The sequence below is a fragment of the Taeniopygia guttata genome, chromosome 17, assembly GCF_048771995.1.
Source record: "Taeniopygia guttata chromosome 17, bTaeGut7.mat, whole genome shotgun sequence".
Classification (NCBI taxonomy): Eukaryota; Metazoa; Chordata; class Aves; order Passeriformes; family Estrildidae; genus Taeniopygia; species Taeniopygia guttata.
Genome location: NC_133042.1, coordinates 6,079,676 through 6,093,984, shown reverse-complemented (window position 1 = coordinate 6,093,984; position 14,309 = coordinate 6,079,676). Strand labels below are relative to the sequence as shown.

Below are 14,309 nucleotides of genomic sequence, written 5' to 3'. Positions count from 1 at the left end.
CGGCGCTCCTTCCGCTCAAACCATCACTCTGCCTTTCCCAAAGATGGCCACGCGGGATTCGCCCCACTCCAAGATGGCGGCGGGGCGGCCCCGCCCCGGAGCGGCGGCGGCGGCGGCCGGGCTGTCCTTGCGGTGGGCCCGGGGTGCGCGGCCATGCTCGCCTTGGTGGCCAGGGCTGCGGTAAGAGCGACACCGGGAGGGGCCGGAGACGGGGAGCGAGGTGGCGGTCGCTACGTCGGGCAGGGTAGAGAGCGGGCGGGCGGCGAGCCCGGCTCCGCGCGGGGCCTTTAGCCGCGGCAGCGCTGGCGGTCCCGGCGGTGCCGCTGTCGGGTCCGGCCCCGCGCCCCAGCCCGGAGCACAGGCCCCGATCCCCGGTAAGGGCCGTGCGGGCGGGTCCGCTCGGTGCCACCTCCCCCGGGAGCAGGAGCAGGAGCAGGGACCTGCCGAAGTCAGTCCCCCAGGCCCGCTGGGCTCCTCCCGTGCCCGGCGGCAGCGTGCGCGGTGAAGCTGTCCGGGACGGAGATGACAGCCCCAGAATTGTCAGGGTTGGATCTCTGGACGTTACCCTGTCCAACGCCCCTGCCAACGCAGGGTCACTTGGGGCAGATGACCCAGGAACGTGTCCAGGTGGGTCTGGAACGTCTCCAGAGAGAGACGTTCCAAACGAGAGAGGGAAACTCCACAGCATCGCTGGGCACAGTGCTCTGCCATCCTCAGTGTAAAAAACTTATTCCTCATGTTGAGGGCAGACTTCTTGTGTTTTAGTTTATGGCCACTGCTTCCCCTCCTGTCATTGCACACCACTGAAGAGAGTCTGGCACCACCCTCTTGACGCCCACCTCGATGATATTTATATGGATTGTTCAGATTCCCTGTCAGCCTCCTCTTCATTAGATTAAACAGGACAAACTCACAGTCTCTCACTCGCCTCATAGAAGAGATACTCAAGTCCCTTAATTATCTTTATGTCCCCCTCTGGATCCTCTCCACCAGTGCCTTGTCTTGTACTGAGCTGTCCAGTTGGGGCTGGACAGCAGGAAGGTGGCTGCTGGACACGGAGGGGCCAGGGAAGCCCAGGCAGATGGTATCGGTGCCTCCCACAGTGCCCATCCTGCTGCACACACACAGCAGAGCTGTCAGACCCCTGCCAGGCTTGGGAGCTGCTCTTTGCAGTCCCTTCTGGGTCCTGAAAGGAGAAGACAGAGCAGCAGAACAGCAGCTACAGTGCAGATCCACTCACAGTTACTGAGGGACCAGGCAGGGCCAGTTGTCTCTGGGCTTAAGGGGCATTCCAGATTATAATTTAAAAATAAAAGACAAACCTCTGACATCCTGGTACTCAATTCTGTGGCTGTGCTAAGAATCGGCTAGGAAATTCCTTCTGCCCCCCAGCAGGTGGATTTCCTTTCCCACCAGCTTTGCAGGCTCTGGAAAAGGTTCTTTGCTGTGTTGGAACATGGCTCAGCAGCGATGCCAGCCCACAGGCTGGCCCTGTCTGCACACCCTGCTCCACTGGTGTTCGTTTTCCTGCTGCTTGTGGGGAGTGTGGGCTGTTCCCTCTGTTTGCTGCCAGCTGCCCCCTCAGCTCTGATCACTGTTCCTTCTCCCACCAAATCCTTGAGTTTAACCCCAAACCAAACAAACAGGGGACGGAAAAGAGGGAAGATAACAAATGCATTCTACATTTTAACATACAGTGGCTTCCATGGGTTTGTTTTGGGATTCTCATTGTTACCCCATGGAAAATCTGCAGCTGTTTGTTTGGGATCATCATACTCTATCCAAGCTATGCAGGCTGTGCTTGTCTGCCCTCAATTCATTAGACAGACACAAAGGAGGGGTTGATATTCCTTGTGAGTGCATGGCACTCTCATTGCCCTGCTGTGTAGATATTTTTGGTTGTTTCTGGTTGGTTTTTTTTTTTTTTTTAAGAGTTGACAACTCAGAACTCCCCAGAGTCTCAGCTTGCAATAATGACCACATATGCATGGGCAGTGAGGGCAGTTAGGGTATTGCCCACGGTGCCAACTCCAGGACATAAACTGAGGTCTCTCCTGCATTATGTCCAGGTATCTCTCCCAACAGCCACAGTAGTTTCAGGGTCCAGACAAAAGGTGAAGGAACAGCATCCCCACTTCTGCCCTAGCTGGAGCCCAGAGCTTGGTCAGAGAGGCTCTAGCCAGGTATTGATCAACTGCCCAGAGGGGCACCTTCAGGGCAGTTGTCGAAATCCAGTGATCTGATCATTCCTGTCCCCTGTGGCTGTGCCAGCCCTTGAGCCCTCTGATCAGAGCAGTCATGTGGCAGTTGGCTAATGAGGTGACGCCCTGCATGGGCAGCACATTGTCAGGTGGAAGAGGAGACCCAAGAGAGGCCGAGGGAGAGCTTTACGGCCTTTTCTGTCCTACCAGCCATGGATAGGAAGCAGAAGCAAGCAGAGAAGGTACAGTATGCCCAAACTGCTGTGATCAATACCTTTCTTTTCCTCCCAGTCTCACTCTTCTTTTATGCTTCAGTAATTTCTCCCCCTGCTGTTTTTTTCATTCCTTCTCCAAACCTCAGTCTCGCAGCTCTTCTCAGGTCCCACAAAGACCCAGCTGCCCAAAAACAGGGCAGTTTCTGGCGGGCCTTTGTCATCTTGTAGATTTAGCTGTTTCTTCTCGGTGCTTAACTGCTGGGAGGAGGTGTGGGGACAGCTATTTTCTCACCGCTTTGGAAGTCAAAGGGAATGTTCTCAGTGGCTTTGCATTCTCAGTACACTGACAATGCAAAGTCCAGAGTCCTGCAGGAGTGTCTGATTCAGTAGATCCATGGGAGAGGGAGGTGCAGAGGGAACTGGAAACTTTGAGTACTACTGAAACATCTTCAAGCTGAAGAATGTCCAACCCCGTTCATCCAAAAGGATGTTGTTATTCTTTTTGGGGAAAACTGGTGAGTTAATTTCCTGGTGAGCACTTGGGTTTGCTCGGTTATATTTCTCCAGCCAGGGAAGTGGTCGGTGCTTCTGCTCCCACATGACCCAGTTGGATCACAGGAGCCTTTTGGCATCACCCACAGTTTCCTGAATCGACAGAGAAAAGGCATTTTAATCCTACCCCAAACTTAGCTAAATCCTGTCTCCTCAAAGCCAGAAGGGTAGTTTGGTTTGGCACAAGGGTTTTGCTTTTTAGCCTTATGCTTTTGTAAGAAATAATGAAAGTTTCTGATAGTACATAAGATGGTTATTTTTTTCACAACTTTCTTCCCACTTACTATGGGATGGAAGGGTTTGACTTTGTCTATCACATGGAGACTCTCAGCTGAAAGGTGTCCACAGAGTGGGGAGATGTGTCATTACCCCAGCAGCATTTTCTCTGAGGAGCTAAGAATAGGTATTTTGGAGATGGAGTTTCTCTTTCACAGCTTTCCTGGATGTCCTGCACCCTTCTCCAGCGCATAGCCGTGCTGTGCTCCCAGGCTGGGACACACATGTGCCCACAGACAGGCTGGGATGGAAACTCCTAGATCCAGGTTCTTTGCTATCTTGGGGGATGTTTTGTCTCGACATTTGCTCTGTGCTTTGCAGGCCAGGCCCTGTGGCCTGCTGAAGCAGACACCTCTGAACAAGATTGTGGGCAGATTCCAGCTCCACCAGGAAGCACTGCCCCCCCTGCCCGTGCCTCCACTGCAGCAGACACTGGATCGGTACCTGCTGGCCCTGCAGCCCATCATCAGCCCCGAGGAGCTGAGCCACACGCGGGAGCTGGTGGCCGAGTTCCGCAAGCCGGGAGGCGTCGGGGAGAGGCTGCAGAAAGGCCTGGAGAGAAGAGCCAGGAAAACAGAGAACTGGGTAGGTCAGGGATCTGGCCCCAGCTCATGTAAGGGAGAGTGGAGGGCTGATGTGCATCTCTTCCCTGTCCTGGCTGCATCCACTGGAATCTGTGTTTTAATAACCTTCCTGACCAGTTCGCCACTGATCTCCCCAAGCTGTGCAAACGCCTCAGCAGGACTTGGTGAGCAGAGAGATTATGGCAGAACAGGGAGTCACTGGCCCTGCCTCTGGCTGCTGAAGGCTTGAACCTGTCAGCATCATACAACTGCCTCAGGAAGTTGAGCAGAGGATTGAAGGAAACCCTCTGGTCAAGCCCTGCACCAAAAGCCACCCATGCCTTGCTTAAATCCTCCTTTCCCCTTCTACCTGCATAGTACAAACCCCAAACACTTTGTTTGAAAAGTGTGGGACAGAACTGGGGGCAGGATGCTGAGACCCATCCACCAGAATTGGGTTGGGCAGCAGCAACAGCTCTCTGTTTTCGTTTTTCCATCCCAGCTCTCAGACTGGTGGCTGAAGACAGCTTACCTGGAATATCGCTTGCCAGTTGTGGTCCACTCCAGCCCAGGTGTGGTTTTACCTAAGCAGGATTTTCTGGATCGACAAGGTCAGCTCAGGTAAAATCCTTTTCTACCTTCCCTCCTTCCCTTAGATTATATGTGGGATGAGTTTTGTGTTCAAAAGGGATGAGGGTATTAAGGCCGATTGGGAATGACTAATCTGGTCCCCAAGTCAGAACTGTCTTTGCTCTAAGGGCAAGGCTGCCAGTAAGGAAACTCCTGGTTGCACCAGACTAAATATTTCATCACGGAGTAGTGGTTCAGGTATTAAACAGGGACTGAGAACCTACATTTAGGTCTTAGCTCAAGCACAGATCTTCACTGCAAAATGGTCCCATCACTGGCTGAAGATACTGTGAGGATGTATTGGAGGCACTGAGATTGTGTGTGCAGTTAAAAGAGGCACCAAAAGTAGCCCAGGCAACTTTGTTGTAAATTTTCATGTAAAGGAGACCACCCAGAAATGCCTCTGGAGTTTGCTAGTTTATAGGGATGGGGGAGCCTGATGGACTGTCCCCTGTTGTGATTCATGGTTTGGGAAACCACAGTTTCCCAAAGACCGACCTTTCCACTCCAAGCTTTTCTTTGCAATCAGACCCTGCCATGCCCTCTCTTCTTCGTGGGCTCCCTTTAATTTTTAACCACCACTAGCAGTGTGTTGAATCCATCTGCAAAACTTCAGCACCAACCTTTACACAGCTACCTTTGCCACAGTTAGCAGTCAGCACTGCGCTGGCACCAGCCAGGGGATCAATGAGGCTGGGAACAAATCCTCCCACCCCTCAATACACCTGAGCAGAGCATTAGTCTCACAACAGTGCAAGAGTACACAAATGTCTTGAAAGCTCTCTGTCATATTATTCTTACATTTTCCAAGTAATTGGGAGAACTGCAAGTGCCCAACCAGTGGAATTCAGCAGCTGCATAAGAAGGTGGGTTCCTGTATGTTTGGGTAGTTTGTGGCTGCACAAAGAAGTTTGATAGTGCAGCTTGAAACTAAAGCTTCCAAATGCAAAAGGCAAATTTGGAAAGTGGTGGTTTTCTACTCCTTAACCTGGCAAAACTGTTGGCTTGAAAACAAGTCAACCAACCTCTCCCATCTCCTCGAGCCCAAGCTCTGCTTCCAGGCTGTTAATTCTCTGGAAAGGAACATAGACCCTCTTGCTGATGTTTCCCTCGTGTTTTGCAGTAAGGCTGAGGAATTTAAATTGAAAACTACTTTGCTGAATGTCTCACTTCACAGAGCCCTTAGGTTTTTGGAGTTGTGTCCTTGGATCTTTCCTAGGGATGGACAGGCTGAGCCAATCTGAAGGATACTGTCTGCAAATGCCAAATGTTGGCAGCACGTCACTCAGCCAACAACACAACCTCCTGACCCAGTGACCTCCTACCTCCTTCCTTCAGGGACAGGTGGGAGCTCCCATGTCAGAGAAGGCCAATCTGTCACTTCTAGCTAAGCAGCTTGGTGTAGCATGTCACAGCCCTGCTGGGAGCTGGCACTGGCACTGTTTACGTTAATCCTGGTAAACACAACACCTCAGTGTCCATGTGCAGCACATCTGCTTTGTTTCCAAAGCCCTCAATGCCAGAGGAAGGTTCTCCAGAGTTATGTTAGCAGCAGGATGTTCACTGGGGTAGGAGCTCAGTCACCAGTGGTATCTTAGATGCAGGAAGAAACAGCTGCATCTTGGCTTGACACTCCCAAGTTGGCCTCTAGCCACGGAAGGGCAGAAATCCCCTTCTCTTGGTGCTGTTTTAATGCTAAGAATCAGCATTCAGATGTGATAAAATCGTAACACATCAGTGGCAAACACTGCTGTTAGAGGGTCATTAATGCATGACTGAATCCTTCTTTCTTGAGAGCTGTCCAGAGTTCCTTGGCTGTATAGCAAGACACATAAAAAAAGAAAGTGCCACGCAGTAGGACTATCCAGCAATCTCAAATCACAGCCCAGAGTGGCTGTCAGTGAACCAGAGATGGGCACAACAGGGGCTTGGCAGAACTTTCTGAGGAGTAGAGAACAGCTCTGCTAATCCTCCTCCTCAGCTCGTCCCTCAGCCCCAGACATGGCTGTGGTTGATCTCAGCTTGTTACATTTGGTATTTTTCCAGGTTTGCTGCCAAGCTGATCGAGGGTATCCTGGATTTCAAGACCATGATTGACAAGTGAGTTACTTGACCCTCCTGAGAGCTTACACCTTCTTTAACGTCACAGAGATGCTAAGCCTTGTCCATAAATCTCCCACGTAGAAAGGCAAGAGATGACAGCACAGATTTGAAAAGAGATACTGTAATCCTCAGTCCCCTCCAGTGAAAAAAAAGCAAACTTTGTTTGCTCTGTCTTCATGTTCTTTGTTTACCTTAATGCTTTCATTGGTATGGGAACTTGCTTGGAGGGAGCGAGCACGACTGACAGTCTCACAGAACTTTGCACTTCTGTTTGCTCACAGGACAAGCTACAGCTCAGGCAGCAGGAATTTGAGTCTCTAGCATTGTGTTCCTGGTGTTTCTCACCTCCCAGCTAGATGGGATGAGCTCTAGAGAAATTTGTTCCTCCCTTACCCTTTTGGTCACCAGCAAATCTCTGCTGGACACGCCTTATTTAAGGTCCAAAAATATGTTTACTAACCCCAACAGTCAAAGTTCAGGGTAGTTGGTATATGACTGCAGAAGTGAGTGATTGAGCCCCTGCCTAGTTCATGAATCATATCAACACATCAGATACTCGTCACTCAGAACTACAGCCACGGACTAGGTCCAGAGACCTGATTCTCTGGTGTCACAGAAAGGACTGTGTTTTTTCCCTTCCCAAATAAAAGGCCAGCAAACAGACATTTTTTGTAGCCTATACTAAGAAAGCTCCCATGAATGGGGAAGGACAGCCCCTTTCTTTATGCCACCTTTAGGTTTTTCTGGAGGGAGGGAGGGAGTGCAGCTGCAGGGCAGAGCCTGTGACCTGTGTGGGAAGCACAGGCCTGCTCACACTGATCTGTTCTCTCTCTCCTTCCTCCTTACCTTGCTGTGTCTCCAGTGAGACCCTTCCAGTGGAGTACCTGGGTGGGAAGCCCCTCTGTATGAACCAGTACTACCAGATCCTCTCATCCTGCCGCATTCCTGGGCCCAAGCGGGACTCCATCGTCAACTACGCCAAAGGCAAAAAGCAGTCCAGACACATCACGGTCGTTCACAACTTCCAGGTAAGGCAACTGCTGGGCTTTCAAGGTTTGTTGAGGTGCAGATGTCCCTTTTGCTAGCTGTTATCCAGAAGAAAGGGAATAACAAAGTCTCTGCCCACAAGGTTTTTCTCGCCAGGGTTATGTTCCTGCTCCCTTTATCCTCTTTGGCCAGCAGCAGAATTGCCATGTATAAGCAACAGACTAGAGGCAGAAAAATACTGTCTTTCTCTGTTTCTTGTCCCTGTAATTCCTGTCTCTCAAAGCCCAGAGACCGTGTCTGCAGCTGGTAACTGAAAGTGAAAATTGGATGACAAACCCTCCTACTGCAGCTTAGTCTCAGAAACAGGAATTCCTCCTTGGTCCTTGTTACCATGGCTTCATAAAACCAGGACTGTATTTATGCCCTAAAAGGAGGCTGGACTTGGGTCTCTCAATTCTGAGCATCCTTCAAAAGTCTTGCAAGCTGAGTTCTTCAGCCAGGCCTTGCCTTCTCAAAGTAGCTGTTGCCAGTTTCTGTGTCTGGGCAGTTACACTCTCTCACTGTCTGTCTCTGTCCTTATCCACTCTTCTCACCTTCAGTTCTTTGAGCTGGATGTTTACAACAGTGATGGATCTCCCCTTACTGCTGACCAGCTCTTCATTCAGCTGGAGAAGATTTGGAACACTTCCCTCCAAACAAACAAAGAACCTATTGGGATCCTCACCACCAACCACCGAAACAGCTGGGCAAAAGCCTACAACAACCTCCTGAAAGGTCTGTAACATGTGCTAACAAATACTGTAGATCTTTGAATAACAAATCTCCCCACTGTGCTCTTCTCAGTTCTTTCTTTTGGAAGCTTGTTTTGGACTGATAACATGAGCCTTCCACCTTAAAGAAGCAATCATTGCAATCTATTGTAATTTTTGGGTTGGGAGGTACATGTTCCAAGTGTGAAGTTTAATGAAATCTCAGAGTTTGTTGTCTTGCAAATGAGTAGGATGTGAGAAAAGTGAAAAAAGGAGGGTGAATGCAGCATGTTCACACCTGTAACAACACAGCTGGCTGCACTTTTAATAGCTGTGTATACCCCCACTGAGGTACAGCAGGAACCCAACACTGCATCCTTCAAACCCACTCTTTCAAATGTCTCTCCTTCCAATGACACAACTCCCTCTTACTTACAGTTCATTTCTCTCCCAGATAAGACCAACAAGGAGTCTGTGCGTACGATTGAGAAGAGCATCTGCACCGTGTGCCTGGATGCCCCCATGCCCCGGGTGTCCGAGGACGTCTACAAGAGCCACGTGGCCGCGCAGATGCTGCACGGCGGCGGCAGCCACTTGAACAGCGGCAACCGATGGTTTGACAAAACCCTGCAGGTAAGAACTGATGCTCTAAAGGTACTGAAGAGGTGGCTCTGGAGGGGTTTCCTGAGACTACAAAAGTCTAAAAAAATCCCAGGAACCTTTTGCAGCAAAGATCCTCATGTCAAGATAGTGAAAAACAAGGGAGATGAGGAGTAGTGGCTGACAGTGTGAGATCCTGTGGTTCCCCCTGCAGTCACCAGCAGTTGTTGCTGCCTCAGGGACTTGTTTCTTTCCTGCCTCTGCCCACGTTTATTCAGTGCAGCAGGTCTTTGTGTTCCTTATAAATCAATTTTCTGCCTGCGGTCAACAATGCCTCATCTGCTCGGAGGCAGCCCAAACAATGGGAGGTCTGTTCCTTGGATCTCCTCCAGGCTTGTCACTTTTCCTAGTTCTGCCAGAAGCTGCCCAATGGCATTTTGTTTAGTTTTTTGAAACATGCACTGCCATCCCACAGCATCCCTCTGATCTCTTCTCCATTCAGTCTTGTCAAGATCCTTCAACAGCAGCTGCTGTTGGAGCTTTTTCTTTCATTAGTTGGTATATTCTGGCTTGCGGATTGTAGCAAGCCAGAATATTTAGGATTTAGAGGACTCTTCTCATACCTGCTGAACTCTTCAGAGTGTTTTCAGCTGTTTTGTTCCTGTTTGGAACTCTTCACCAAGGGGATAAAGTTTAGATGTTCCAGCTGATTGAAAAGTAAGGGTAAGCCAGCATGGGGCTATGTTATTCCTGTACTGTGGGTGCATCACAGTAAATCAGAACTACTGAACCTCTCTGTGTGGCCAAAGCACTGAGCACACCAATATGTCAGGCACACCCTTATCCAGGGGATTCTACAGAACTGTAACGTGCTCTCAGATCTCCTGCACCTGCTGAAAGGATTCCACTGCTGTGCTGCTAAAGGAAACCTCTCGGTGTGCAAGGACAGACTCTGATACAGAGACACCAAGGCCTCTCTGGGTATCTTCTGCCTCACACACTGCCTGTCTTCAACACTGTCCTCTCATGCTTCTCTCCCAGTTCATCGTTGCTGAAGATGGCTCCTGTGGTCTCGTATATGAGCATGCCCCCTCCGAAGGCCCACCCATCGTTGCTCTTGTGGATCATGTTGTGAAGTTCACGTGAGTCCTGCCCCTGCTTTTCCTCAGCATTGGAGATCCCTAATTGGCACTGTGAAAAGTCTGTCAGGCTGTGGACCAGTGTCACAAAGGGAAAAGTCTCCTCTGCATTTCTATCCAGGCTGTGGCATTCCTAGCTGAGCCTCATGCCAAAGGTCTGGTCAAACAAAACCATTTCTCTGAGCAGAAAGAACCTCGAGATGGACAAATCTCCTACAGTTCATCTGCCAATGCCCAAAAAGCTGCGGTTTAACATCACCCCAGAAATCAAGAATGACATAGAGAAGGCAAAGCAAAACCTCAACATGTGAGTATGGAAAAGTGGTGGGTGACTGAGGGAGTAATTCTTGTCCCCTTTGGAGCCTGTCAGTGGTTTAACTGAAGCTTTCCCCACTGCAGCCAGGATGTTTTCCCAGTGACTTCTGGGCTCAACAGCATTGAGCTGAGCTGAAAAGCACTGCCAGGAATAAGGTGAAAGGTGCTGGAAAGGGATTATTACTGATTCATCCCATTTTCTAAGAAAGAGCAAGGCTTTACTGGATCCAGCCAAGAATACTGGACCATAAACACACACATGGCCATCTAACCTATTAAAGATTTTCAGTAGTGGCCAAAAATTCTTACCTCTGTGGTGCTGCCCAAAAAGATCTATGTGTGCTGGAGCTCTCTGCCCCTGCATAGGTCAGATCAAGATGGCCTGTTCGCTCTGAGCCTTGAGAAAGCAAATCCTTTCCCACTGTTTTACAAGAATAAGCAACAAAGGAACAGTTCCTCTTTCTTTCCTTGTAGCATGGTTGAAGATCTGGATATCAAAATCTTAGTCTTTCATCAATTTGGGAAAGGATTCCCCAAGTCAGAGAAGATAAGCCCTGATGCTTTTATCCAGCTGGCCTTGCAGCTGGCATACTACAGGTAAGACCACCCAGAGGTCATTCCTCAACCTCCTCACTGACAGACTCAAACATGTGAGCTTGATAAAGATGGTACAGACAAGGTTTTCCAAGGACAGACTCACTTGTGTGGCTTTCTCCTCCATGTCCCAGGATGTATGGCCGTGCCTGTGCCACGTACGAGAGTGCGTCGCTGAGGATGTTCCGCCTGGGCCGCACCGACACCATCCGCTCCACCTCTGTGGACTCCCTCAACTTTGTGCAATCCATGGACAGCCCTGACAAATCGGTGAGGATCTCAAAGAAGTGGAGTAAGAGGAATCCAGAAAAGAGAAAAGCTGCTTATTTGGCTGACCCCATTTCATCTAATTTCAGCTAAGAAGGGCTGCACCCCATATTGAGCTAAACCATAGCTTGCAGCATTATCTTTACATATCAGGGGTTTCATTTGACTTTTCTATCATATGTACTGAAAGCCTGGAAAACATCATGTGGATGTTTCTGAGCCCACCAAAAAGTCCTTTGTAAGATTGTTCAGCTACTCAAACTAAGTTCTGCTACTGATGGATGAACTCTATTCAGAATGAAGTAACACTGCCAAACAAAATTATATAAAAATTAAATCTAGTAAATATAAATGAGTTTCATACAGACACACAAAGCAGAAATGTCCTCTATCCTAGAGAACAGCCAAAATGAGGTTCCCTATTCTGCAGAAAAACTTACAGATCTGTGTGTTCCCAGGACCAGGAGAAAGCAGACCTGCTGAGGAGAGCCACACAGGCCCACAGGGAATACACAGACATGGTAAGTGTCCTCTATGTAGACAGGCTTGGGGGTTTACCCAGGAAATGAGAGTTCTGGCGAAAAAGACAAAACCTGAACATCTTTTGCTCCTGACACAGCAGTGTGGCCATTAGTGCTGCACAGGTCTGACTCTGACAGTGCTCGAAAGCCACAGACTGAATCCTCTCTAGCTGGTGTGTTAAGTGTCCCTTGTGACTGCCCTAAAGGAGATAATCAAATATTACAGTAGCTTCATTTCTTACCATCATTGTTGCTGATAAATGCTGAAGTTTCACAAAGAACCCTTAAACCAGAGGGATTCCATGGGCAGGAACTGTAAGGTTGTTTCCATTGGTGTGTTTAATTTCACAGTCCTTACAAACAAGATTATTAGTCTCAAAGGCAACGTCTAGTTTCCTTCTAACTTTAGAGACTTTTTAGAAGTGTTCTTTTCTTTAACCAAAGAAAGTTTTGCTCACTTGCTGCTGGCCTGGCTTTCATCTGTCCATCCTTGCTTTCCTCCAGGCCATACGGGGCAATGCAATAGACCGGCACCTCTTGGGGCTGAAGCTCCAGGCAATCGAGGATCTGGTGAGCGTGCCCGAGCTCTTCATGGACACAGCCTATGCTGTTGCAATGCACTTCAATCTCTCAACCAGCCAGGTACAACTCATCTGAGCCAAAAGCACTCTCTGTTCCTTTTCATGCCTTCCTTATCCATGTTTCTCTTCAGCTCCTTTCTGTTAGAAACTCATCTACGTTGGGTCCGAAATTTCTAAACTGGCTGTCAATCCCATAAAGCTACAGATCTGATCTTACACCTGCCACAGTCCTCACAGACATGTAAAACGCTAACATAACCAAAACCAAGATCATCAAGGATGTTTGGTGTCTAAATCAAAGTGATATCAATGAAATCAGCAGCCAGAACAGCTTTGTTAAGTGCTGTGCTCTGCTTCTTACTGAATAGTTCTACTTGCAACTTACTACAGGCTTACCCTGGGGAGAAGCACTCCTGTGCAAATGTAGAGGAAAACACGTTGCTGCTAAATGGTAGGATCCAGCACATGTGTGGTGGGAGGTGAGGGTGACCAAAGGCCCTTCTCTAGAGCATTTTAGTAAGATGAGTTTCCTCTGTTGACAGAGCTGTTTGCATTTGATGGTTTCATTTTTCTCTGACTGGTCAGAAGGTTTTAATCACATTGTCTCCACAGGTCCCAGCCAAGACAGATTGTGTGATGTGTTTTGGTCCCGTGGTTCCAGATGGCTACGGAGTGTGTTACAACCCTATGGAGCAACACATCAACTTTGCAATTTCAGCCTTCAATAGCTGTGCTGACACAAATGCAGCCCGCATGGCACATTATCTTGAGAAAGCACTGCTAGACATGAGGAGTTTGCTCCAGGATGCTCCCAAATCCAAACTGTAAGAGGGAAATCCCCCAGTTAAATGGGCTATCCCTGATGCACTGAAGCTCCCAGTTCCTCAGAAAACAATTCAGAGAACAGCTTGCCCTGGAACCGAAGAAGATAGCTACCATTTGTTTTCAGCAAGATGTTACAGAATAGTCAGTCACCTACAGATGTCAGACTCTGTAGTGAAACACTGCCTCAAACCAAAGTAGAACTGAGAGGGCCTCTCCCATCAATGCAAAGTGCACCTTCCTGTCCTCAAAGAGGATGCAAATATGATTTTTATGAAAACTACTGTAATGGAATACAGAAAGCACAGTCCTTGCCAGTATCTAAATCCATTTGGTGAGGAAGGTAGTTCTTGTTCATGTAAAACCAAGTCTTTTTCCTGGTTTCATCTTCTGAAGAGCATCTTCTAGTCTTGACTGAAGATTTTTCTACTGTTCCAGCAAAGCCTCATCATTCAACTTCAGCAAGAGGAAGTTAAGCCAGAGCAGATCCAGTCTTGTTAGAGTACACTGCACTACTTATCCCAGGCACTCCAACCAGTACAGGCTTTACAGGAATGTTCCCTTCCCCTTGTTCAGGACACTGGGATTTCCTTCATCTTGCACTGACCCTCTTAACAATAGGACATGACTTGATACAAACTAAGGTGATTTTTACTGTTTCAGGTTATTTTTGTTGTTGTTCTTACTGAAATACTACTCCAATTTGTGCCAGCTTTATTCTGTGAGAGAATGTTCTCATATGATATGATGTTTTTAAGTTCAGCTGACAAACTTGAGACAGTAAAAGATTATATATAAACATTAACATACAACAGTAGCATAGGAACTACTTCCAACCAATCTGTCGGAACCCAAGCTCCTGACTACACTTTTATTTAGTAAAACCATAAGGTAATAAAGAATTCTAGTGCTCTTTCTGCAGTTAGAATCCTGTCTTTAAATTGCACACCCTTCAAGATGTGTCTGCTGGGATGTCACCATAAACAAGAAGCATTAGGAGTGTGATGGCCTGTTTTGTTAACAGGGAAAAAATTGCAAGGGACATGATCTAAGTGACTTGAACATATATGAACAAATTTGCACTAAAGCTTTTTAAAGTAAAAGAAGAAAAAATTAATTTGCTTCTCAAAATATACATGCCAATGCTTTGGCATTTTTTTCCTGAAAGGATGTTATTTCAAAGCTTCTATCTTA

General features: G+C 48.2%; 1 protein-coding gene across 1 annotated transcript; it reads left to right on the top strand.

Annotated features, from left to right (window-relative positions):
- The first annotated feature begins 22 nt into the window (after window positions 1-22).
- CRAT (carnitine O-acetyltransferase) lies at window positions 23-13,188 on the top strand. The gene is given in 18 exon segments (XM_030286687.4): window positions 23-106; window positions 108-147; window positions 150-180; window positions 2,340-2,367; window positions 2,369-2,443; window positions 3,566-3,829; window positions 4,310-4,428; window positions 6,484-6,537; window positions 7,403-7,568; window positions 8,127-8,301; window positions 8,731-8,909; window positions 9,918-10,018; window positions 10,203-10,322; window positions 10,805-10,927; window positions 11,059-11,194; window positions 11,650-11,712; window positions 12,217-12,354; window positions 12,906-13,188. Coding segments are annotated over 18 exon segments (2,091 nt in total). The 5' UTR covers window positions 23-43; the 3' UTR covers window positions 13,122-13,188.
- The last annotated feature ends 1,121 nt before the right edge of the window (window positions 13,189-14,309 follow it).